Here is a 23,984-nt window from a genome sequence, read left to right as displayed (position 1 = left end):
ATCAAGTTTTTAATTTAAAGTGTAGAATTAGAGGTCAAATGGGAAAGAACTGAAGATGTTGTTTAGTCTGATTTCAAAACTGACACAATTTAGCCTCTATGAGAACTTTGGGCAGTTAATTCATTACCTTGTAAAGTGGTTATTTTCCACCATTAGGCATCTCTAAGTTTTATGAAAATCTTTCTTACCTTCAGTCTTAATTTTACTATTCTTCTCCAAACTTTTCACTTATAGGTTTGGGATTCTTTCTCAACCACATCCAGCCTGAAGTGAAGTAAAGTCACTCAGTCGTGTCTGACTCTTTGCGACCCCGTGGACTGTAGGCCACCAGGCTCCTCCGTCCATGGGATTCTCCAGGCAAGAATACTGGAGTGGGTTGCCATTTCCTTCTCCAGGGGATCTTCCCAACCCAGGGATCAAACCCAGGTCTCCCGCATTGCAGGCAGATGCTTTAGCCTCTGAGCCACCATAAGGAATTCATGTATTATGAACTAACTTCTTTTTGGCTATCTAGAATAGCATTAGTTAGATACTATCTTTGGGAGAATTGAGAAAATAGTCACTCAAGTCCTTTTTGGTGTTACATGATTCTAAAGAGGAACCTGTGTTGAACGGCTTCAAGGTTCCACCTAGCTGCATGACCTTGGAAAGTTTATTTCAATTCTTCGTGCCTTGGTTACTCAGCAATGAAATGAAGTATAATACTTTTGTTATGGGCTGTTATGAAAATTAAATGACACATATAAAGCTCCATAAGAGTAGAGACCTTATCTATCTTGTTCACCACTTTATTCTATACCTAACACAGGTAGTAGCAGGCACAGAATAAGTTCTCAATAAATATCTGAATAAACAATAAAAGCCCCTAGCACATTGCCTTGCACACAGTACTTAATAAAATGTAGCTATTATTACCCTGTCAAACATTTTTCTTAAGAGGTGGTTTCTAGACCTCTCACTATATTAATCACTCATATTGACACTCTTTGGTTTGTCAAAATTCTTCTTAAAATGTAGTTTTCATAATTCAATTGTTTTGTGTGTGTGTAATTTTGTTTTATCTAACACAATTATAGACCAGAGTCCACTGGGAAAAAGCTAGACTCTTACCTGCTTAACATTAAGATTTGCCACTTACAAAACCCACTTATTTTCTCCCAATATCACCCTTTAAACCTTGGGGAATATATGATTAAGACAAAATTATTAGCATATTAAAGAGTAGTTTTCCTTGCTGGCTCAGATGGCTCAAACACCTCTGCCTACAATGCGGGAGACCCAGGTCAATTCCTGGGTCAGGAAAATCCCCTGAAGGGAATGGCTACCCACTCCAGTATTCCTGCCTGCAGAATTCCATGGACAGAGGAGCCCAGGAGGTTACACAGTCCAAGGGGTCAAAAAAAGTCAAGGTGGCTGAGCAACACTTTCAAAGAGTAGTCAGCCAGGTTAAGAGAAGAACCAGGATAGTGCAATATTATGGAAAGCCATGGCAACCAGGGTTATTTTCATCACTTGACCTAAGGGACAGTCCAGCCTGGTGATTTGTTAGCCACTAAATCCAAAGTATGCTTGATCTCCTTGTTAGCAGGGCTAGGAAAAGTTCATCTAAAGTGCTTAGCACTGGGAAGATCTTCAAATATAATTTAATGTTTGAATGGGAAAAGACAAACAGGAAAGTTTAAGGAAGACGCTAGAGTGAACACATGATCAGCTTCCTAACAGTAGTAGACTGTAAGATGGTTCCCAATTTTTGCCTATTTGAGGACAAGATTCAGATTAAGGAAGCTGGGGTTGACTGCGAGTAATAAAATGACAGTGTAAAAACTAATTTGGAACCTTTGGCAAATAAAGAAACGTAAATTCGTTTAACAATTTAAAGGAGCAGCAAGGTTTAGGTTTTGCTTTTTTTGCTTTAGTGTAGTAGAGACTGAAATCTATAAACATTCCTTAAGAAAGGATGGAGGATGGGGATGGAAGAAGTGTAAGGGACAAAATGATAGGATTAAGTGTAGCACCATAGGTGGGAGGACAACAGAAGTAACCAACAGAAGTAAAGGTAATATTAGCCCGAGGTGGAAAGGTAGGCAGTTAAGGAAGCTCGGAATTACAAGTCTCAAAGTAGGAGAATCTGCCAGGGAGGTCCGTAAGACTTGTGGAAAGCGAGAAAAATGTGATTATTTGTTGGGCGGATAAAGGGAGTATTGACCTCTGGGAACGATGATCCAATCAGCTCAGCTTTGTGACCACCTCAATAGAATCTCTGCTCCTCCTCCCTTCCAACCTAATCATCATGGCTATTTAAAACCGTGTGACTCAAGTAACTGCAAACATTTTCTTTTGCGCTAGGTTAGAGAAAAGACGCCCCTCTAAAAAGAAGACCGGTTGCACCAAGAAAGTATTTTAGAGAGAGGCCTTGTTTACACGCTAATTGAAGGGCCGAGGAAAGTATTGGGTTTAAGCCGAAAGACGGACTACGATAACTCCTCCAAGTGCCACCAGACGCTGTTGCAGGACACTTCTTAGAAGGTCGAGTTTCACCGCAGGGCCCGGGTAAGGTGAGAATCTGGCCTGTCGGCTTCGGCTCCGCGCCTCCAGTTCCCTTCCCTCATTAAAGCGGGTCGGGCTTCGGCCGCCACCAGGCGCCCGACGGCTCTCGGTCCGGAAGTTCAGCCGCACAGAGGATCGAGGAACAAACTCTGGAAGAATCGCCTCGGGCCTGGTAACGAGGAAGCTGTCTCCGGAGACCATCGCCAACGCTAAAGCCGATGAGCTGAGGTCACCGTGGGAAGAGCTCAGGTAAGCCACCCGGCTCCTTCGATCGCCGGCGGACAGGGACACAGAGTTCTGCGCCATCTTCAAACACTGCCCGTAGTATCTAATGTTACGTCTTTCGGTCAAGGTAGGCCCTTCGCGACTCCGCAGATCAATTCAGCGGATCTCGACAGCGGAGACCGACTTCACAGGAAGCCATCACTACAGCAGTGGCGACCGGGAGCCTTCTCCGAGCCCTCTCCTCGGAGCATGCGCAGTCCGTCAGGGCACGTCAACGCTGCGGAGAGCCGGCGTGATTGACGTTTACGTCGGTGACGCCTGGGTGCGCGAGGACGTGGGGATTCTGAGAGTGCGCAGTGCGTGCGTAGGCGGCGACCCTTCGGCCTTTTTCGGGAGGGGGCGACGCTGAGATGGGGGCGGCGGCAGCCGAAGCGGATCGCACTCTCTTTGTGGGCAACCTTGAAACGAAAGTGACAGAGGAGCTCCTCTTCGAGCTTTTCCACCAGGTAAGCGGCTGGGATAAGCCTATTCCTTTCGTTTTCCGGCCCGCCTAGGGTCCGGCCCAACGGCGATCAGCGCTTCCTTGGCGGAAGCGGGACGGTGCGTCCCGGCACCCTGACAGGTGGGCGGGCTGGAGGCGGGGGTCACGCTTAGAAAGGGAGGCGCTCGCTACATGGGGCCTAATTAGTTCAGGCCAAAGTGAAGACTAAAGGTGGTGGTGGGTTCTCAATCGGGCATTCCTGCGGTAAAGATTCAGGCTCTTTAAGGAGCCTCAAACGTGTGGGTCCTTCGTTGAGCTGCACTTTTCCTCCTTTTCTCATCTTCTGCTTGTAAATTTTATTTCAATTTGTCATTATCCATTTTCCACTAAGTTTCAGCAAAGACAGACTCAAAAGGAAAGACTCCATAGAAAAAGCTCAGACTCACTCCGTAGGAAAGCGGCATTGTAGTGTTTCTGTATTAAGATCTGTATTAAAACGTGTTAAACTTGTTCCTTCCAGTCGTACCCTCCAACAGCTGGTAATGGTTTGATTGATCAATGCAAAAGTGAACTTTTAGTCCAAGAAAACTTTCTGTTGTTCTTGATAAACGTTAATTTTCGCAAAGTGGGGAAACGATGGGTGTTGTCCGCGACATTAAAGTCATAAAGTGCAGTGAAGTGTAAATTCAGTGATTGGGTTTCCAGTTCCTTATGGGCTCCCTCCCCCGAAGTAAGTTAACCTAATTTTCAGTCGTATCTATAGGATCTTTAACCGTGAGGGAAATACGCGTGTATCCGTTTTGTAAGAGTCCATGGTTACATTGTAAACTTTGTGAAATTTGAGTATTTTCCTGAAACTGCCTTACTGAAATTCTGAACAATTTTGTGGGTCTGTAGGCTGGTCCAGTAATTAAAGTGAAAATTCCAAAAGACAAGGATGGTAAACCGAAGCAGTTTGCGTTTGTGAATTTCAAACATGAAGTATCTGTTCCTTACGCCATGAATCTGCTTAATGGAATCAAACTTTTTGGAAGGCCTATCAAGATTCAGTTTAGATCAGGTAACTATTTACTGATGATATGGACAGAGAGATTGTTCACTGCTTTGTTTTTTGTTTTTAATTTTGTTATTCCGTTTTAGAGAACCTCTCTTTTTGAGAACCTCTTTTTGGATGAAAATGGTTTAAGCTTTATAAACAGTAAACTATATATATATCGCTAAAAATGGGTACTGACAATAAAAATATTGTCAATAAAAATATTGACAGTATGGATTTTGAAAGTGGTAGTTTTCAGAACATAAACCTTCATTGTTAGAATGACCGATTTTGGGTTCATGCTCTAAAAGCGCAAAGATTATTGCCCGAAAGTCTTCCTGACTGCTTTGTAATTTACTTTTACAAATTTTGATACGTGATCATGTAAGGATGAAACTTTCCTTGTATTCAGTTTTACAATTTAGTGTGGGGATCACAGTACTATGGCCAGATTGGGTATTTATACATTGTTATACATTGGGTAGTACCTTATTTGTAACCCTTTGTTTTAAATATATCTGGTATTAGACACTTAGTCTCCTCTCTGAACTATAAAGCAATTTACTGAAAGTTGAGGTTTTCACTTTAAGTGTTATGTCTACCTTTTTTGGAATGATTGGGCTGAGGAATACAAAACTTCAAATTAAACTTTCTAACAGTAAGAATTTCTCGAATTGTTTCATTTAGGAAGTAGCCATGCCTCACAGGAGGTCAGTTTGTCATATCCCCAGCCTCATGTTGGAAATTCAAGCCCTACTTCCACATCTCCTAGCAGGTAATGTTTTGCACCTATTTTAAAAATCATTTTTCAGGAATTTTTCTAGGTTGTGATCTCAAAAAACACATGAGTGATTGGCTTCCTTCATTATGCTCCTACCTCTTTTTTCTGCTGCTGTATTTGCTGTTTTGGATTATAGTTAAACATAGTATCTATTCTAAGGGGACTATAGGCCCATTGTATATAGTTCTCTTAAAATAAATACATGTATAACTATGTTCATTGTAAAGACATATACCCAAGCCCACATACATGTATATACTGGCACAGAATTTCTCAGAACATTACTTAACCCTTGCTATTTGTACTACCCTCTGTTTTCTGCTTTATTTTTTTAATTCACATTAGTTTTATGACCACTGATTGGTTGTTACTTGCATATTAAAAATACCTATTAGTAAACAGACTTAAGAGTTCATAAAGCTGGATTCTAAATATGTCTTTTAATAATTGTGTAACCTTGAGCTAGTCTCTGGCCCTGTCTTTCCATTTGTAAGGAAAAAAGGTTGATTCAGATGATCTCTAAAATCCCTCTTAGTTACTAAGGATTAGAAAAGGTACCATATTTATTTCTACTTAAATAGTTTTCTTTGGGGAGGCTGATGTTTTACTAGGAATAGTTTTTCCTGGTATGTCCTTAGAGCAATTTATCAATCGTATTGGGGTTCATTCAAGAAAGAGTTAAAAAATCCTGTCACCTGTCAGATTTGTCACCAAGTCCTTTGTATTTATGATCTCATTTATCCCTCACCAGCAGTCTTATGAGGTAAGAATTAGCTCTACCTTATGTATGAAGAAAATGAGGTTGTAGTTAACTTGCTCAAGTGTGAACTGCTCATAAGCATTGAGCTTGTTTTCAAACCCAGGCAGTGTGATTGAGCACACCCACATGATATGAGTAGAAAGTGTTTAGAAAGTTTTAATAAGGAGAGATAAGTGAATGAGAACCTGAGAGAGGCCAGTGTACCTGAATCATAATGAATGAAAAATGGAGAGTTGTTGGTGATCCTGTCAGAGTAAATAGAGGCCAGATGGCATACGGTCTTTCTTATATGTCATAATTAGGATTTTGGAATTTCACCTTAAGAACAGTAGGAAGACTCTGAAACATTTTTGGTAGGATAGTAAAAGGAACAGGTTTGTATTTTAGTGAGTTACTTGGTTGCACTGGGAGAGAATGGATTGAAGGAGACAAGGGAGAAAATAGACCAATTATGAATCTGTTGGTAGCAAAGTATTGGTATTAGAAGCAAGGAAGCTGTTGGGGTTGAGTTGATAGTTTGGATTAAGATGGTGCCAGGAGCTGAAAAGAAGTGGGTGAATGAATATGAAGAGTCTGGAAGGTGAAATTCTAAGAAAGCAGTAATCTGGAAGCGTATGCTCTTCTTGCCAGCTGAAATTGTGTTTAAATGCTATTCAGTACGGTTGGAATTTGAAGCATCTGTAACCACTATTATAGAAACTTGTAAGTTATCTTAGGTGGAGGGGGAAAAAAAGTTTTTAACCTGTCTTAGAAATTCCCTTTCACTTTTCACTTTCATGCATTGGAGAAAGAAATGGCAACCCACTCCAGTGTCCTTGCCTGGAGAATCCCAGGGACGGGGGAGCCTGGTGGGCTGCCGTCTGTGGGGTCGCACAGACTCAGACACGACTGAAGCGACTTAGCAGCAGCAGCAGAAATTCTTGGAGGGGGGGAAATACACAAGTAAATAGTGTAATCAAGTGTTAGTATGTATCTGATTTTTATACTCTCTACAAGTAAAATTATACTTTTTACCCCATTGGCATACAGACACAATATGATTTAAGAAAACAAAATATGAGACTTCCCTGGTGGTCCAGCGGTTAAGACTCTGCCCTTACACTGCAGCAGGCATGGGTTTGATTCCTGAACAGGGACCTGAGATCCCATGTGCTCAGTGGAATGAATGAATGAACGAATGTGTAAATAGCTTTCTTTGTAGAGTATAAAATAGTTCTGCTTTAGAAAAGTAAGAAAAAAGACCCCTAAATAAAAAGATCTAAACTATAAGATAAATCAATTGGTGGTTTGATTCCAATGGTGTATTTTAAAATAAAATTAAAACCTTTTCTGAGCTTTTCTGTAGAGCAAGTTACTTCTTTAGGAAGTGGGAAATAAGGTTTAAGTCCTTAAAATTAATATTCTCTTTATGTTATAGAATTCCTTATTCCCCAAAGCCTATTATTATTTCCTGTCTCAGTAATTCTTTTCTTTGAAAGTCACTCAGTCATGTCTGACTCTTTGTAACCCAATGGACTGTAGCCTTCCAGGCTTCTCTGTCCATGAAATTCTCCAGGCAAGAATACTGGAGTGAATAGCTGTTCCCTTCTCCAGGGGATCTTCCCAACCCAGGGATCGAACCCAGGCCCTCGGCAGTGAGAGCGTGGAACCACTCTCTCTGGACCACCAGGGTATAGCCCTAGATTTTATCTTTTATTGCTTATGTTTCCCTCACCTGTTATCTCTAATTGATCAAATCCTTTTCATTTTAGTGCTCAGTCTAGGCCTTCGCACTGTTGGCCCAGGGATTGACAATTTTTTTTTTCCTCTGTAAATTGACAAGTTTTTTTTTTTTTCCCTGTAAAGAACTAGTTTCTTCTGCCATTGTAGCACCACACAGAAACAAAAGAGGTTGGCTGTGTTCCAATAAAGCTTTGCACAAACTGGGTTTGGCCCACAGACTATAGTTTGCTCACCACTGCTAGCCCTTCCCTTAGCTGGGATGTGTTGCCTTCAGGTAATCTAGTTCAGCTCTCACTTCAAATATTTCCTTTTTAGAAGGGCCATTCCTGACCAGTCGGCTAAAATAGAATCCCCTCTCTCTCCCCTCAGCTTGCTCTATAGTTGTATATTACTGTGTATTTATAGCCATGTGAAATTCTCTTATTGTCTGAATCCCTACCCCTGGCTCCTTGAGAGCAGATACCTTGTTGGTTTTATTGATTCCTATCTTTTTTGAGGACTGTATCTTGCTCATGATTGACATGTTTATTTGTTGAATGAATGATTATATGTTGATTTTCTTATTTTTCACTTTTCATGAAAGGACGGTGGATAACATGACTCCATCATCACAGACAATTCAAAGATCTTTCTCATCTTCAGAAAATTTTCAGAGACAAGCAGTGGTAAGCTGATTATTCAACTTGAGTTGCTAAAAAAGAAAAATCATACTTAGTTAAAATTCTTTTTTAACTTCTTAAATTTTAGTTAGACAAGCATGATCTTTGTAGATTTCAGTTTTCACTAGGCTGAAATATATATTTATAAGATCAAAGATAAATAGAAGAGCTGCTTCTCATATTTGTATTTTTCTTTTCTTTGCCCAAATCACAACTTGGCTCATGGTACCTACCTAGACTTGTGTATTTCATAGTCTGCAGAATAAAATATAAGAGTGAAATAAAATTAAATTGAGAAATTAGTATAAAGGGATATGAGCTTTTATAAACGTATTTTTTTCATTTTGCTATGAACCATTAAAAAAAAAATCATTGCCTTATGTCTTCCCATAGGCAGAATTTGAGAACCAGTGATCTAGTCACTTAGTACTTACCTCTGTTTTTCTCCTCACTAGTCCATTTCACTCACCATTTCTACTATTTTTAGTTGTGTTTAACTTAAAATACAGATAGGCAAGAATGATTTTGCTTTTCCATTATTGTGTTTAAACATTGGCTAGATATCTGTTGCCTTTGATACCTAGAAATATTTGTGCTTAACATTTTCTTCTTTTCCTCTTCGCTCAGATGAACAGTGTTTTGAGACAGATGTCATATGGAGGGAAATTTGGTTCTCCACATCTGGATCAGTCAGGATTTTCCCCATCAGTTCAGTCACATAATCATACTTTTAACCAGTCTTCAAGCTCCCAGTGGCGCCAAGATACACCATCATCACAGAGAAAAGTCAGACTGAATTCTTATCCCTATGTGATGGATAGACATTACAGCCGTGAACAGCGTTACAGTGATCTGTCTGACCATCATTACAGAGGAAACAGAGACGATTTTTTCTATGAAGACAGGAATCACGATGGCTGGAGCCATGACTATGATAACAGAAGAGACAGTGGTAGAAATGGAAAATGGCGCTCATCTCGACACTAACAAGTGTTATAAGGATTTTTCATAGGGTCATTTTAGGTCCTTTTTTTGTTTCTGAGAATGTTTTCTTAAAAAACTATAGAGCAGCTTTACAAGTTGCCACATTTCTTTGTAAAAATTTTAAAACCCAGTAGCAATTCAATACAGACATGAGAAGAATTGTGGTTCTAGTTTTATTACATTCATAGCCTTTCACCTCAGGGTTTTAAAAAGAGGAAAGGGTTTTATGCAAAAGAAGTGCCACAATTTCTAATCATTTTAGACAATTGAGTAAAGGATGTATTATATGGATTAGTTGTATTATGAAGAAAATATTTTAATTATCTTACTTTTTTGTATTGCAAGAAGCTTCTTGTTGGTGAATCAGATTTTTGGTGTATATAATGAAAAATTTTCAAGTTGATCGTCAGAATTGACTCAGTATTTTGTTAATAAATGAGAAAATGTTTAACTTCACTGATTCATTTTACTAACAGAAAGCTTTTTGATAAAGATTGGGGATAAACCATATTTAACTTCTCAGAGAACTTAGGTGTAAGTTCTGTGACATGATCTTGAGCATAGAAGTGTACATCTACACATGCTATTTCGTTGTAAAATTTTAGAATTTGCTCATTAAATCGATGTATGACTGAGGCCACTCAGGAAGTTAAATATCACTAAATGTATTTTTTTACAGTAAAAATACAGTGTTAATATAAATCCCCTATTTCTGGAAGAACAAAAATATAAATGCATAGTTGGATAAATGGTAAAATGTTTTACTGAAAATGTACTTTTTAAAGTACTGCCTCTATGACTCAAACTTTGAAAATTTTAACATTGTACCCAGGACAAGTGTACAGGGACACATCTTACTATGGAGATTGTACAGGTTACTTTTTGTTTTTGTTTGAACATTTGAAAGAATTTAGTCTGAAACATTTTCTGATTTAAAAATTTTTAAATCTTGTTCAACAACACTTTTATGTATCAAGATGCTGTTTCCCTTTCATTGTAGAACTTGTTTATAAAAATTAATTCCTTGTAAAATTTGGATCCTTTTTAATATTAACTACAGCATTTGTACTATGTTGCTTTTTAATATATTGAAAACAAAGTGAAAGAGTATTTTTTTTTTTTTTTGACATCACTAACTTTAGGGACATTGCACACAAAAAACTGGCAACACACTTTTATTCAGTGATTGCCTGGTGTTAAAAGTGTCAGTTTTTAGAGCATCCTGAAATATACCTTTTGAACATACCAAACTTAGTATGTTAGAATCAGATTTTCAGTAACACATGGTTTATGTTTCTAAGCACTGTAAACTAATTTGGTTCCTCTCCCTAGTGTCTAGGAGTTTGTACATTTGCTTTTCTCTGTTTTTAAATATGCACACTTTTCTGTGCCTTGGTATGTGAAGCTGTACAGTTACTAGCACACAGAGCATTACGATCCGAGGTTTCTGTCCTTTTAAGCAGTTCTTGAGAAGAAAAGGCAACCCCCTCCAGTATTCGTGCCTGGGAAATCCCAGGGACAGGGGAGTCTGGCAGGCTACGGTCCATGGGGCAGCAGAGGAGTCAGGCACAAACTTAGCAACTAAGCAACAGCAAAGCAGTTCCGGTAAAGCGTCTGCCTACGATGCAGGAGACCCGGGTTTGATCCCTGGGTGAGGAAGAGCCTCTGGAGAAGGAAAAGGCACCCCACTCCAGTACTCTTTGCCTGGAAAATCCCATGGATGGAGGAGCCTGATAGGCTACAGTCCATGGGGTCTCGAGTTGAACACAACTGAGCAACTTCACTTCATGGCTGATTCATGTTGAGGTTTGACAGAAAACAACAAAATTCTATAAAGCAATTATCCTTCAATTAAAAATTTAAAATAGTCTTTAATGAAAGTGAAAGCTGCTCAGTCGTGTCTGACTGTGACCCCCCATGGACTGTACAGTCCATTGAATTCCTCAGGTCATTATCTCTAATGAGCCTGTTATTTTCAGTTGTCTTACCTATATGGAAATTTATTCATTAGCATTTGTAGGTAGTAACAAGAATTAAAACCATATTGTGACTTTGGATCCTTTTTAATATTAACTACAGCATTTGTACTATGTTGCTTTTTAATATATTGAAAACAAAGTGAAAGAGTATTTTTTTCTGTGGGTCAGATCCCTTCATATAGATTTACTGGTCACTGGTTCAGAATAAAACTTTTAATGGTTTTTGGGACACCCCTTATGAGGTCCCAGTGAATCTTTTTTCACTTCAGCTTCACCCAGTTGAAAGTAACCTAACTAAATACATATGCTGTATAAGGTAGTGGTTCCTAACCTTTTTGACCCCAGGGACTGGTATGACAAAGGCAATTTCTCCATAGACTGGAGTGGGTAGGGGGGATAGTTTTAGGATGATTCAAGCTCATCACATTTACTGTGTACATTATTAATACATCAGCTCCACCTCAGATCATCAGGCATTATATCCAGGAGGTTGGGAACCCTGGTATAAAGGGATAGAAGACAGCCATGAAGAATTGAATACAGGTGATGAGACTGCACTGAGATATTGAGACTTGCAGGAGCAGAAAGGAAGAAATTATTTTTATGGAGAGCAATTTCTCCCAGTGTGTGTTACATGAAACTACTCTCATAAGTTGTTCTGCAAAACAACAGGGTTCTGTAGTCCAGTGTTTCGTAAACATTATATACTAACACTGTGACTTTCTCATAGTGACAGAACAATGCCATAAAACTTGCTGCAATAATGTTTATACCTTTTTCAAACTTGACCCTTATTTTACCCTTTTATGCATAATAAGTATATAAATTAATACATTTATCTGAATACCTTAAGATTCCCCCTAAAGAATCTTTTGTCTCCACCCTCCTCCATCCAATCAGTAGTCAGGAAATTTTATACCACTCTATGTTGTGTAGGGCCTTTGTCTCTGTATCCATTGCCACCATCCTAGAATAGGCAATCATCTCAACAGGGATGTTCTAACAGCACCCTAAAGTTGACATACCAATTTATGTGTTCCCATCAGTTCAGTTGCTCAGTCGTGTCTGACTCTGTGATCCCATGAACCACAGCATGCCAGTCCTCCCTGTTCATCACCAACTCCCAGAGTCCACCCAAACCCATGTCCATCGAGTCGATGATACCATCCAACCATCTCATCCTCTGTCATCCCCTTCTCCTCCTGCTCTCAATCTTTCCCAGCATCAGGGTCTTTTCCAATGCATCAGTTTTTCGCATCAGGTGGCCAAAGTATTGGAGTTTCAGCTTCAACATCAGTCCTTCCAATGAACACCCAGGACTGATCTCCTTTAGGATGGACTGGTTGGATCTCCTTGCTGTCCAAAGGACTCTCAAGAGTCTTCAACACCACAGTTCAAAAGCACCAATTCTTTGGTGCTCATCATAGCCTTTATATTGTATTAAAACTTTTAATTTGTATCTCACTAGACATCTCCATGAAGGCCAGAACCTCATATTTTCACCACTGAATTCCCAGTATCCAGTGCCTGGCATATATACAATGCATGGTAAATTTTTGATGAGTGAATAAAGAACACTGCTCAAATAATTGAATAGAAAAGGGAGACTTCAACATCAAAAATTTCTCTGGTATAGATTTCCTAACCCTGAACCATCATTATATCCTATTATAAAAATTGTATCACAATATACTGTGCTTTTAATACACTCTAGAATGTTGTTTTTCAAAATTTTAAGTTATTGGATCTATATTCTTGAGATTTCTTAAAATAATTGTTTGGTTTTATTTATTTTATTTTTTTATTTTTATTAGTTGGAGGCTAATTACTTCACAACATTTCAGTGGGTTTTGTCATACATTGACATGAATCAGTCATCAAGTTACATGTATTTCCCATCCTGATCCCCCCTCCCACCTCCCTCTCCACCTGATTCCTCTGGGTCTTCCCAGTGCACCAGACCCGAGCACTTGTCTCATGCATCTAGCCTGGGCTAGTGATCTGTTTCACCATAGATAATATACATGCTGTTCTTTCGAAACATCCCACCCTCGCCTTCTCCCACAGAGTCTAAAAGTCTCTTCTGTACTTTTGTGTCTCTTTTCCTGTTTTGCATATAGGGTTATCGTTACCATCTTTCTAAATTCCATATATATGTGTTAGTATGCTGTAATGTTCTTTATCTTTCTGGCTTACTTCACTCTGTATATGGACTTCAGTTTCATCCATCTCATTAGAACTGATTCAAATGAATTCTTTTTAATGGTTGAGTGATATTCCATGGTGTATATGTACCACAGCTTCCTTATCCATTCATCTGCTGATGAGCATCTAGGTTGCTTCCATGTCCTGGCTATTATAAACAGTGCTGCGATGAACATTGGGGTGCACGTGTCTCTTTCAGATCTGGTTTCCTCAGTGTGTATACACAGGAGTGGGATTGCTGGGTCATATGGCAGTTTTATTTCCAGTTTTTTAAGAAATCTCCACACTGTTTTCCATAGTGGCTGTACTAGTTTGCATTCCCACCAACAGTGTAAGAGGGTTCCCTTTTCTCCACACCCTCTCCAGCATTTATTGCTTGTAGACTTTTGGATAGCAGCCATCCTGACTGGCGTGTAATGGTACCTCATTGTGGTTTTGATTTGCATTTCTCTGATAATGAGTGATGTTGAGCATCTTTTCATGTGTTTGTTAGCCATCTGTATGTTTTCTTTGGAGAAATGTCTGTTTAGTTCTTTGGCCCATTTTTTGATTGGGTCATTTATTTTTCTGGAATTGAGCTTCAGGAGTTGCTTGTATTAGTTTGGTTTTAGAATTATGATCCTGCTGGTGTTATAGAATGAATTAGTAAGCTTATTTTTTCTTTGCCCTGGAAAAAAATGGAATAATATGAGGATTACCTGTTTCTTTAGAACTAGTCAAACTCCTTTATTAAAATTATCTGAGTCTTAGTCTTAATCAGTTTACTTCTCAATGTCTTTTGTGGTTATTGATCTGTTTTGATTTTCTGCTTTCTCAAAAGTCAGTGTGGATAATTTTTATTTTTTTTAAAAATAACATTTTCTCTGTCTTTCCAAATCAAGGGATATAGAGTATTAGAATTTTTGTAACCTTTGTCTCAACTTATAGTCCAGGCTTAGGTAAAGGAATATTTTACTGATAAAGGAATATTTTACTTTCTTCCCCCACTCTGTTCAGGCTTGCTAGAGACTTTTGCTGCTATTCATTTCACATTTGTGCATGTGTATACACATATGGGGCTTCTCTGATGGCTCAGATGGTAAAGAATCTGCCTGCAATATGGTAAATCTGGGTTTGATCCCTTGGTTAGGAAGATCTCCTGGAGAAGGAAATGGCTACCTATTCCAGTATTCTTGCCAGGAGAATCCCATGAACAGAGCAGCTTGGTGGCAGTCCATGGGGTTGCAAAGAGTTGAAGTGTTGAACACAACTGAGCAGCTAACACACACACACACACACATATATATACACCCCGCACTTAATTGTTTTTATTTGCTGTTTTGGGTTCTTGGTTGTCATTGCTGTCATTATTTTAAATAGATTTTCTTTTAAGAAGATTTAAATAAGAAAATAATCTTAACATTTTTATGAAAGTTACTATTTCTGGAGCTCTTCATGCTTTGCGTAATTCCAAATATCCATCTGGTATTGGCCTGCTTGAAGAACTTGTTTTGATGGCTCTTACAGTACAGTCTTGCTGGTGATGAACTCATTTAGCTTTTCTATGACTGAAGAAGTCTCTTTCACCTTTGCTTTTGAAATATAGTTTGGCTGGGTATAGCATTCTACGTTGACAGTTTTCTTTTCCCTTTCAATGCAGGCATACCTTGGAGATACTGTGGGTTCGCTTCCAGATCACCACTAAAAACTAAATATTTTAGTAAGTGAGTCACAAATTTTTGGTTTCCCAGTACATGCAAAAGTTATATTTACATTATGTTGTATTCTATTAAGTGTTTAATAGCATTATGTCTAAAAACACCCCCAATGTATATACCTTAATTAAAAAAATTTTTATTACTAAAAAATGCTAATAATCTGAGCCCTTATCAAGTTATAATCTTTTTGCAGGTAGAGGGTCTTCCTTTAATGTTGATGACTGCTGACTGATCAAGGTGGTGGTTGCCACAAGTTGGAATGGGTGTGGCAATTTCTAAAAATAAGCCACAATGAAGTTTGCTACAGTGATTGACTCTTCTTTTCATGAACAATTTCTCTGCAATGTGCAGTGCTGTTTGATAGCACTTTTACCCAGTGTAGAATTTTTTCCAAAATTGGAGTCAATTCTTTGAAACCCTGCTCCTGCTTTATCAAATAAGTTTATGAAATATTTTACATCCTTTGTTGTCATTTTAACAATCTTCACATTATCTTCACCAGTAGTAGATTTCATCTCAAGAACCACTTTCTTTGCTTATCCATAAAGAACTCCTCATCTGTGAATGTTTTATTAGATCACAGCTATTTAATTCCATCTTCAGGTTCCACTTCTATTTCTAGTTCTCTTGCTGTTTCTACCACATCTGCAGTTACTTCCTCCACTGAAGTTTTGAGCACCTCATTCATTTGAGTTGAAATCAACTTTTTCCAAACTCCTGTTAGTGTTGATATTTTGACCTCTTCCTCTGAATCATGAATGTTCTTAGAGGCATCTAGAATGCTGAAACTTTTCTAAGTTTTCAGTTTACTTTGCTCAGACCTATCAGAGGAATCACGGTATCTACGATAGCTGTAACCTTATGAAATGTATTTTATTTATTTTTGTCTGTGTGAGTCTTCATTGCTGTGTGGGCTTTTTTTCTAAGTTGAGCGAGGGCTATGTTCTAGTTGCCATGCACGTGCTTCTCATTGTGGTGGCTTCTCCTGTTGCAGGGCCCAGGCTTCAGGTGTGTAGGTTTCAGTGGTTGTGGCTCCTGGGCTCCAGAGCATGGATTCATTAGTTGTGGTGCACAGGCATAGTTGCTCTGTGGCGTGTGGGATCTTCCCAGACCAGGGATCAAACCCATGTCTCCTGCATTGGCAGGTGACTCTTTACCATTGAGTCACCAGGGAAGCCCCTGAAATGTATTTTTTAAGTAATAAGACTTGAAAGTCGAAATTACTCCTTGATCCATGAGTTGCAGAATGGATGCTGTGTTAGCAGGCATGAAAACAACATTAATCTTGTCTCTCCACCAGAGCTCTTGGGTGACTAGTTGTGTTGTCAATGAGCAGCAACATTTTGAAAGAAATCTTTTTTACCTGAACCATAGGTAGCAGTAGGCTTAAACTATTTAGTAAGCCATGTTATAAATAGGCGAGCCATTGTCCAGGCCTTGTTGTCCCAGTTATAGAGCATAGACAGAGTAGATTTAAATAATTAATTCTTAAGACCCTTAGGATTTCCACAGTGGTAGAGAAGCACTGGCTTCAATTTCAGGTCACCAACTACATTATCCCCTAACAAGAGAGTCAGCCTGTGTTGAAATTTCAAAGCCATGCATTGCCTTCTCTCTAGTTATAAGAGTCCTAAATGGCATCTTCTTCCAATATAAGGCTATTTCATCTACATTGAAAATCTTTTGTTTCACATAGACACTTTCATTAATTAACCTAGCTAGATCCTCTGGATAACTTGCTGTAGCTTCCATATCAACACTTGTTGTTTCACCTTGTAATTTTGTGTTACGGAGACAGCTTCTTTCTTTAAGTCTCAGAAACCAACCTCTACTGACTTCATACTTTCCTTCTGTAGATTCCTCACCTCTCTTAGCCTTCATAGAATTGAAGACAGTTAGGGCCTTGCTCTTTTATCCCAAAGGAATGTTGTGGTTGATTTGATCTATCCAGACTTTCGTAAACTAAAGTTTTATCCTAAAACTTTCTCCATATGAGCAATAAGGCTGTTTCACTTTCTTATCATTCATGTATTCACTGGAGGAGCACTTTTAATATCCTTCAAGAACTTTTCCTTTGTATTCATAGCTTGTTTAACTGTTTGGTGCAAGAGGCCTTACTTTAAGCTTGTGTCAGCCCTAGACATTCCTTCCTCACTACCCTTAATCATTTCTAACTTTTGATTTAAAATGAGAGATGTTTGATTCTTCTTTGTCTTGTACACTTGGGGTCATTGTAGAGTTATTAATTGGCCTAATTTAAATATTATTATGTCTTGGGAATAAGGAGGCCTGAGGAGGGAAGAGAGGGTCTGGGGAGTGGCAGGTATGTGGAGCATTTGTAGCACACACATTTATCGATTAAGTTTGCCATTTTATATGGGTACAATTTGTGGCACCCCAAACAATTACAATACTAGCATTAAAGATCACTAATTAGAGATCACCACAACAAATATTAAGTTTGAAATATTGTAAGAATTACCAAAATTTGACACAAAAGTTTGAAATATTGTAAGAATTACCAAAATTTGACACAGAGACATGAAGTGAGCAACTGTTGGAAAAATGGTACCAGTAGACTTGATTGACACAGGGTTGCCAAAAGCCTTTTGTAAAAAAAACAAAATGCAGTATCTGTGAAGGGCAATAAAGTGAAGTGCAGGAAAATGAAGCATTCTTGTCTTTTTAAAATGTTCTCTTGCATTTTTCCTATAAAAAAATTGCTGTCATATATGTATCATTTTTCTCTAGCTGATTTTGAGCCATTTGATTATAATGTGCTGTGATGGAGTTTCTTCATGTTTGTTTTCCTGGGGTTCATTGAGCTGCATGAATCTGTGGCTTTATAGTTTTCAGTAAATTTGAAAAAATTTTGACTATTATTAAAAGCCTGTTTGTCCCTGTTTTTTTGGAAGTTGATTACACTTATATAAGGCTGCTTGATATAGTCCCTTAGCTCATTGATGTGCTGTTTATTAAAAATTTTTTTTTTCTCTGTGTGTTTCATTTTGTATAGTTTCTATTGCTGTCTTCAAGTCCACTAATCTTTTTTTTTTCTGCAGTGTCTAATTAACAATTCCAATATAATCTAATCTTCATCTTAGACACTGGACTCTTTCTCTTTAGAAATTGATTTGGATCTTTATTTTTCTCATTTTTATTTTTTCTTTTAGCTTTATTGAGGTACAAATGACAAAAGTTTAAGATATTTAAAGTGTACAACTTGATGATTATATCATATATATATATATAATATATATATGATAAATATCCCATGTATATGATCACATGTTATCATGTATAATGGCAAACCTCTCCAGTACTCTTGCCTGGAAAATCCCATGGATGGAGGAGCCTGATAGACTACAGTCCATGGGGTTGCAAAGAGTCGGACATAACTGAATGACTTCATTTCATTTTATCATGTATACACACACACTGTGAAAGGATTCCACCCCTACCCCCACAGCCCATGGAGTTAATTAACACATGATTTGGACCTTTTAAAAAATATATCTTTACTGTTTTTACAGTAAAGTTTTGAGTATATGGAATAAAGTTATAGCAATTTTTAATGTCCTTGTCTGCTAATTCTGATTTCTTTTGATTCACGCTCTCTTTATTGGATGTATTTTCCTGCTTCTTTGCTTGCCTTGTAATTTTGATAGAATGGTAGGCATTGTGAAGTTTACCGTGTTGCTTGCTTGACATTTCATATTTCGGTAAATATTCTTGAGTTTTATTCTACAACACAGTTGTTAACAATTGTATTACTCTAGGTCTTGCTTTAAGATTTGTTAGGCAGGATTTGAGAAATATTTAGTCTAGGGTTACTTCACCCCATTACGGTGGCAAGACACTTTTGAATACTCTACTAGTTACTTCATAAATTATGAAGCTTTTCCATCTGGTCAGAGATACCAGATACGGCTCTCGGTCCTATGTGGATGTTGGGTAGAATTATTTCTAATTCTTTGGGATAGTTCTTCCCCAGCCTTGGGTACTTTCGTCAGTCCTGTATTGCTGATCAGTACTCTATGAATACTGGAGGAAATTTTCTGCAGATCTCTAGTTTTCCCTCAGTACAACTTAATTTTCTTCAGTACTGTGTAATGGACATTCTAGTGGCCTTAGTTTCCCTGAACCCTCAGCTTTATCCACTCATCTCAGGGAACTGGCCCAACTCTGCCTCCCCCCCCACCCCCATCTCCACACTGCAGCCTGAAAATCTTCTCAAGGCTGCAAGCTGCAGACATCACAGAGCTTACCTAACTTGTTTCCTGTTTATCAGGGATTTCTGTCTTTTGTCCCTGATATTCATCTTCTTGTTTTGCATTTCATTTGTGCACTGATTGTTTCAGGCAAAAAGGTAAATCTAATTCTTGTTGTCCCTCTTGACTAGAAGTGTAAATTGATCCATGGGGTTTGATATGTAGTGCACGGAACATTCTTCATCTTAAATGGTCTGCATTTTTAGGTTTGATTACCCCCCACCGCCAACTTTAGTTATTTAGATTCTATTTTGGCTCAGTTCAGGCGCTCAGTTATGTCTGACTCTTTGCAACCCGATGGGCTGCAGCATGCCAGGTTTCCCTGTCCATCACCAACTCCCGGAGCTTGCTCAAACTTATGTCCATAAAGTCAGTGACGCCATCCAACCATCTCATCCTCTGTTGTCCCCTTCTCCTCCTGTCTTCTGTATTTCCCAGCATCAGGGTGTTTTCCAATGAGTCAGTTCTTTGCTTCAGGTTGCCAAGGTATTGGAGCTTCGGCTTCAGTAACAGTCCTTCCAATGAATATTCAGGGCTGATTTTCTTTAGGATTGACTGGTTTGATCTCTTTACAGTCCAAGGGACCTCAAGAGTCTTCTCCAACACCACAGTTCAAAGGCATCAGTTCTTCAGCACTCAGCTTTCTTTATAGTCCAACTTTCACATCCATACATGACTACTGGAAAAACCATAGCTTAGACTAGATGGACCTTTGTTGGTAAAGTTATGTCTCTGCTTTTTAATATGCTGTCTCAGCTGGTCATAGCTTTCCTTCTAAGGAGCAAGCGTCTTTTGATTTCATGGCTGCAGTCACCACCTGCAGTGATTTTGGAGCCCCCCAAAATAGTCTCTCATTGTTTCCATCGTTTCCTCACCTATTTGCCGTGAAGTGATGGGACTGGATGCCATGATCTTAGTTTTCTGAATGCTGAGTTTTAAGCCAAATTTTTCACTCTCCTTTTTCACGTTCATCAGGAGATTCTTTAGTTCTTCCCTTTCTGCCATAAGGGTGGTGTCATCTGCATATCTGAGGTTATCGATATTTCTCCCAGAAACTTTGATTGTAGCTTGTGCTTCATCCAGCCCAGCATTTCACATGATACACTCTCCATGTAAGTTAAATAAGCAGGGTGACAACATACAGCCTTGATGTACTCCTTTCCTGATTTGGAACCAGTCTGTTGTTCCATGTCCATTTCAACCTGTTGCTTCTTGACCTGCATACAGATTTCTCAGGAAACAGGTAAGGTGGTCTGGTATTCCCGGTCTCTTGAAGAATTTTCCAGAGTTTGTCATGATCCACACAGTCAAAGGCTTTGGTGTAGTCAATAAAGCAGAAGTAGATGTTTCTCTGGAACTCTCTTGCTTTCTTAATGATCCAGTGGGTGTTGGCAATTTGATCTCTGGTTCCTCTGGCTTTTCTATATCCAGCTTGAACATCTGGAAGTTTGTGGTTCATGTACTGTTGAAGCCTGGCTTGGAGAATTTTGAGTATTACTTTGCTAGCCTGTGAGATGAGTGCAGTTGTGCCGCAATTTGAACATTCTTTGGCATTGCCTTTCTTTGGGATTGGAATGAAAACTGACCTTTTCCAGTCCACTGATCACTGCTGAGTTTCCAGATTTGCTGGCATATTGAGTGCAGCACTTTCACAGCATCATCTTTTAGAATTTGAAATCGCTCAACTGGAATCCCATCACCTCTACTAGCTTTGTTCATAGTGATGCTTCCTAAGGCCCACTTGACTTTGCGCTCCAGGATGTCTGGCTTTAGGTGGGTGATCACACCATCGTGACTATATGGGTCATGAAGATCTTTTCTGTATAGCTCTTCTGTGTATTCTTGCCACCTCTTAATATTTTCTGCTTCTGTTAGGTCCACACCATTTCTCTCCTTTATTGAGCCCATCTTTGCATGAAATGTTCCCTCGGTATCTCTGATTTTCTTGAAGAGATCTCTAGTCTTTCCCATTCTATTGCTTTCCTTGATTACTTTGCACTGATCACTGAGGAAGGCTTTCTTATCTCTCCTGGCTATTCTTTGGAACTCTGCATTCAAATGGGTGTATCTTTCCTTTCATCCTTTGCCTTTCACTTCTCTTCTGTTATTAACTATTTGTAAGGCCTACTCAGACAACCATTTTGCCTTTTTGCATTTGATTTTTCTTGGGGATGGTCTTGATCACTGCCTCCTGTACAATGTCATGAACCTTTGTCCATAGTTCTTCAGGCACTCTGTCTATCAGATCTAATCCCTTGATTCTATTGGTTAGTTCTACTGTATAATTTTAAGGGATTTGCTTTAGGTCATACCTGAATGGTCTAGTGGTTTTCCCTACTTGCTTCACTTTAAGTCTGAATTTAGACTTAAAGACTACAAGATGTCAGAGTAGAAGGACATGCACTCATCTTCTGTGAGAACTCCAAAATTACAACTCGCTGCTGACCAACCATTGACAGGAGAATGTTGGATCCCACCAAAAAAGGATACCCCATGTCCAAGGGCAAAGGAGAAGCCCCAGCAAGAAGGTCAGAGGGGTGAAATTGTGTTTAGAATTAAACCCCATACCTACCAGAGACAGGTGGAGGATTCAAACAAAACCTTGTACTCACCAGGAAACCCCACGGAGACTGAGCCAGCCCTGCTGTTGAGTATCTGAGTGTCTCCTGTAGAGGTATGGGTCAGTAGTGGCCTGCAGCAGGGGAGGGCACTCTGGGTGCAGCAGACCTGGGTGTGGCACAAGCCCTCTTGGAGGAGGTCACCATTAACTCCATCATAGAACTGCCAGAGCTTACACGGCACTGGAGAAGCAGAGTGTTGGAGGGCACACACACACACACACACACACACACACACAAACCTTGTGTGCACCGGGGCCCAGGAGAAAGGAGCAGTGACCCCACAGGAGACTGACCCAGACTAGTCTGTGGCTGTCCAGGAGTGTCTGGCGGAGGTGTGGGGTGGTGGTGGCCTGCTGCAGGCTCGAAGCACTGCGTATGGCAGTGCATGCATGGGACCTTCTGAAGGAGGTCGCCGTTATCTTCATTACCTCCACCAGAGTTGGTCTCAGGTCAAACAACAGGAAGGGAACACAGACCTGCCCATCAACAGAAAATTGGATTAAAGATTTACTGAGCATGGCCTGGCCCATCAGAACAAGACCCAGTTCCCCCCACAGTCAGTCTCTCTCAGCAGGAAGCTTCCATAAGCCTTTTATCTTATCTGTCAGAGGGCATATAGAATGACTACAGTCACAGAAAACTAATCAAACTGATCACATGTACCACAGCCTTGTCTAACTCAATGAAACTGTGAACCATGCCTTGTAGGGCCACCCAAGACAGACGGGTCATGGTGGAGAGGTCTGACAAAATGTGGTCCACTGGAAAAAGGAATGGCAAACCACTTCAGTATTCTGGCTTTGATAACCCCATGAACGGAATGAAAAGATTTTGTTTAGTTACTTCTAAATGACTTTTCCACTCCATGCTTCTATTGTGACTTCTGATTTTATAGCCTTGTGAATAGGAAGTGTGGCCCATGTGATAAAAATTTGTAGAGAGGCAAACCAGTTCACAAACTGAATGATCACAGGATCTTTCTAGGTTGCCTTCCTGAGCCAGCAGGGCTGAACCTACAGCTCTAGTACGGCTCTCCAGAGGCTGCTGAGAGAAGCTGAAACCACATGCATCATCCTTAGCTGACCCTCCTGCCTGTGCGTTTCATCCTGCACGATGTGATGCCCACTTGGTGTTTCTTACTCCAACTCTCATAACCACTCCACAGGCATTTGAAAAACACTTGTCAAGTATCCAGATTTTCTAGGTTTTCCAGATTTTCCAGATTCATATCCATTTTAAAAATTTTTTGTGTACAACAAGTGGACTAGTGGCTCAGACAGTAAAGACTCTGCCTGCAATGCAGGAGAACCGGGTTCAATCCCTGGGCTGGGAATATTCCTTGGAGAAGGGAATGACAACTCTCCCCAGTGTTCTTGCTTAGGAAATTCAATGGACAGAGGAGCCTGGTGGGCTACAGTCCACTGGGTCACTAAGAGTTGGACACAACTGAGTGACTAATGCCAACAATGTACACTTACTTTCAAACATTATGCGTTAGTCACTCAGTCATGTCTGACTCTTTGCGACCCCATGGATTGTAGCCTGCCAATCTTCTGTCCGTGGAATTCTCCAGGCAAGAATACTGGAGTAGGTAGCCATTCCCTTCTCCAGGAGATCTTCCCAACCCAGAGATTGAACCCAGGTCTCCTGCATTGCAGGCAGATTCTTTGCCATCTGAGCCACACTTAAACTGACAGCAAATTTTTATAATGATTTATCCTTTTTGAATCTTTACAAAGTATTCAATTAGTTTACTGGAAACTACCATACTTTTCACATTCATATTTTATTGGGTTAAATTAAGAATGGAGTTAAACATGCTTCTAGTATGATAGGTAAGTCCCGTTAATTATGTTTTTTGAACCTTGTATTTTTTCTTCTTCTTGATCTTTTCTTTCTAAAAGATGTGATTTTATTTTGTTGTTTTCTCTGAGTATATCTCCAAGTTTTTGTGGGACATTTCTTCACATGTACTATAACTTTTATCAATGTAAATATTCTTGATCCATTTTTATG

At 39.4% G+C, this 23,984-nt stretch overlaps 2 protein-coding genes across 3 annotated transcripts; one reads left to right on the top strand and one right to left on the bottom strand.

Moving 5' to 3' along the window:
* Positions 1-396: 396 nt before the first annotated feature.
* Positions 397-2,998, bottom strand: C9H11orf71 (chromosome 9 C11orf71 homolog). The gene has a single exon (XM_065944869.1). The coding sequence runs from the start codon at positions 2,851-2,853 to the stop codon at positions 2,455-2,457; it is 399 nt and encodes a 132-aa protein (XP_065800941.1). The 5' UTR covers positions 2,854-2,998; the 3' UTR covers positions 397-2,454.
* On the top strand, positions 2,680-10,294 carry RBM7 (RNA binding motif protein 7). Of its 2 annotated transcripts, XM_065944868.1 has the most exons (6): positions 2,680-2,796; positions 2,904-3,278; positions 4,151-4,313; positions 4,977-5,064; positions 8,136-8,217; positions 8,839-10,294. In XM_065944868.1, the coding sequence occupies exons 2-6, from the start codon at positions 3,183-3,185 to the stop codon at positions 9,196-9,198; spliced, it is 789 nt and encodes a 262-aa protein (XP_065800940.1). In that variant the 5' UTR covers positions 2,680-2,796; positions 2,904-3,182; the 3' UTR covers positions 9,199-10,294. The 2 variants fall into 2 exon arrangements, with proteins under 2 accessions (XP_065800940.1, XP_065800939.1); XM_065944867.1 differs by lacking the exon at positions 2,680-2,796 and having other exon boundaries at positions 2,851-3,278.
* Positions 10,295-23,984: the final 13,690 nt, after the last annotated feature.

Source organism: Muntiacus reevesi, chromosome 9, assembly GCF_963930625.1.
Source record: "Muntiacus reevesi chromosome 9, mMunRee1.1, whole genome shotgun sequence".
Taxonomy (NCBI): domain Eukaryota; kingdom Metazoa; phylum Chordata; class Mammalia; order Artiodactyla; family Cervidae; genus Muntiacus; species Muntiacus reevesi.
This window is presented reverse-complemented; position numbering and strand designations above follow the sequence as displayed.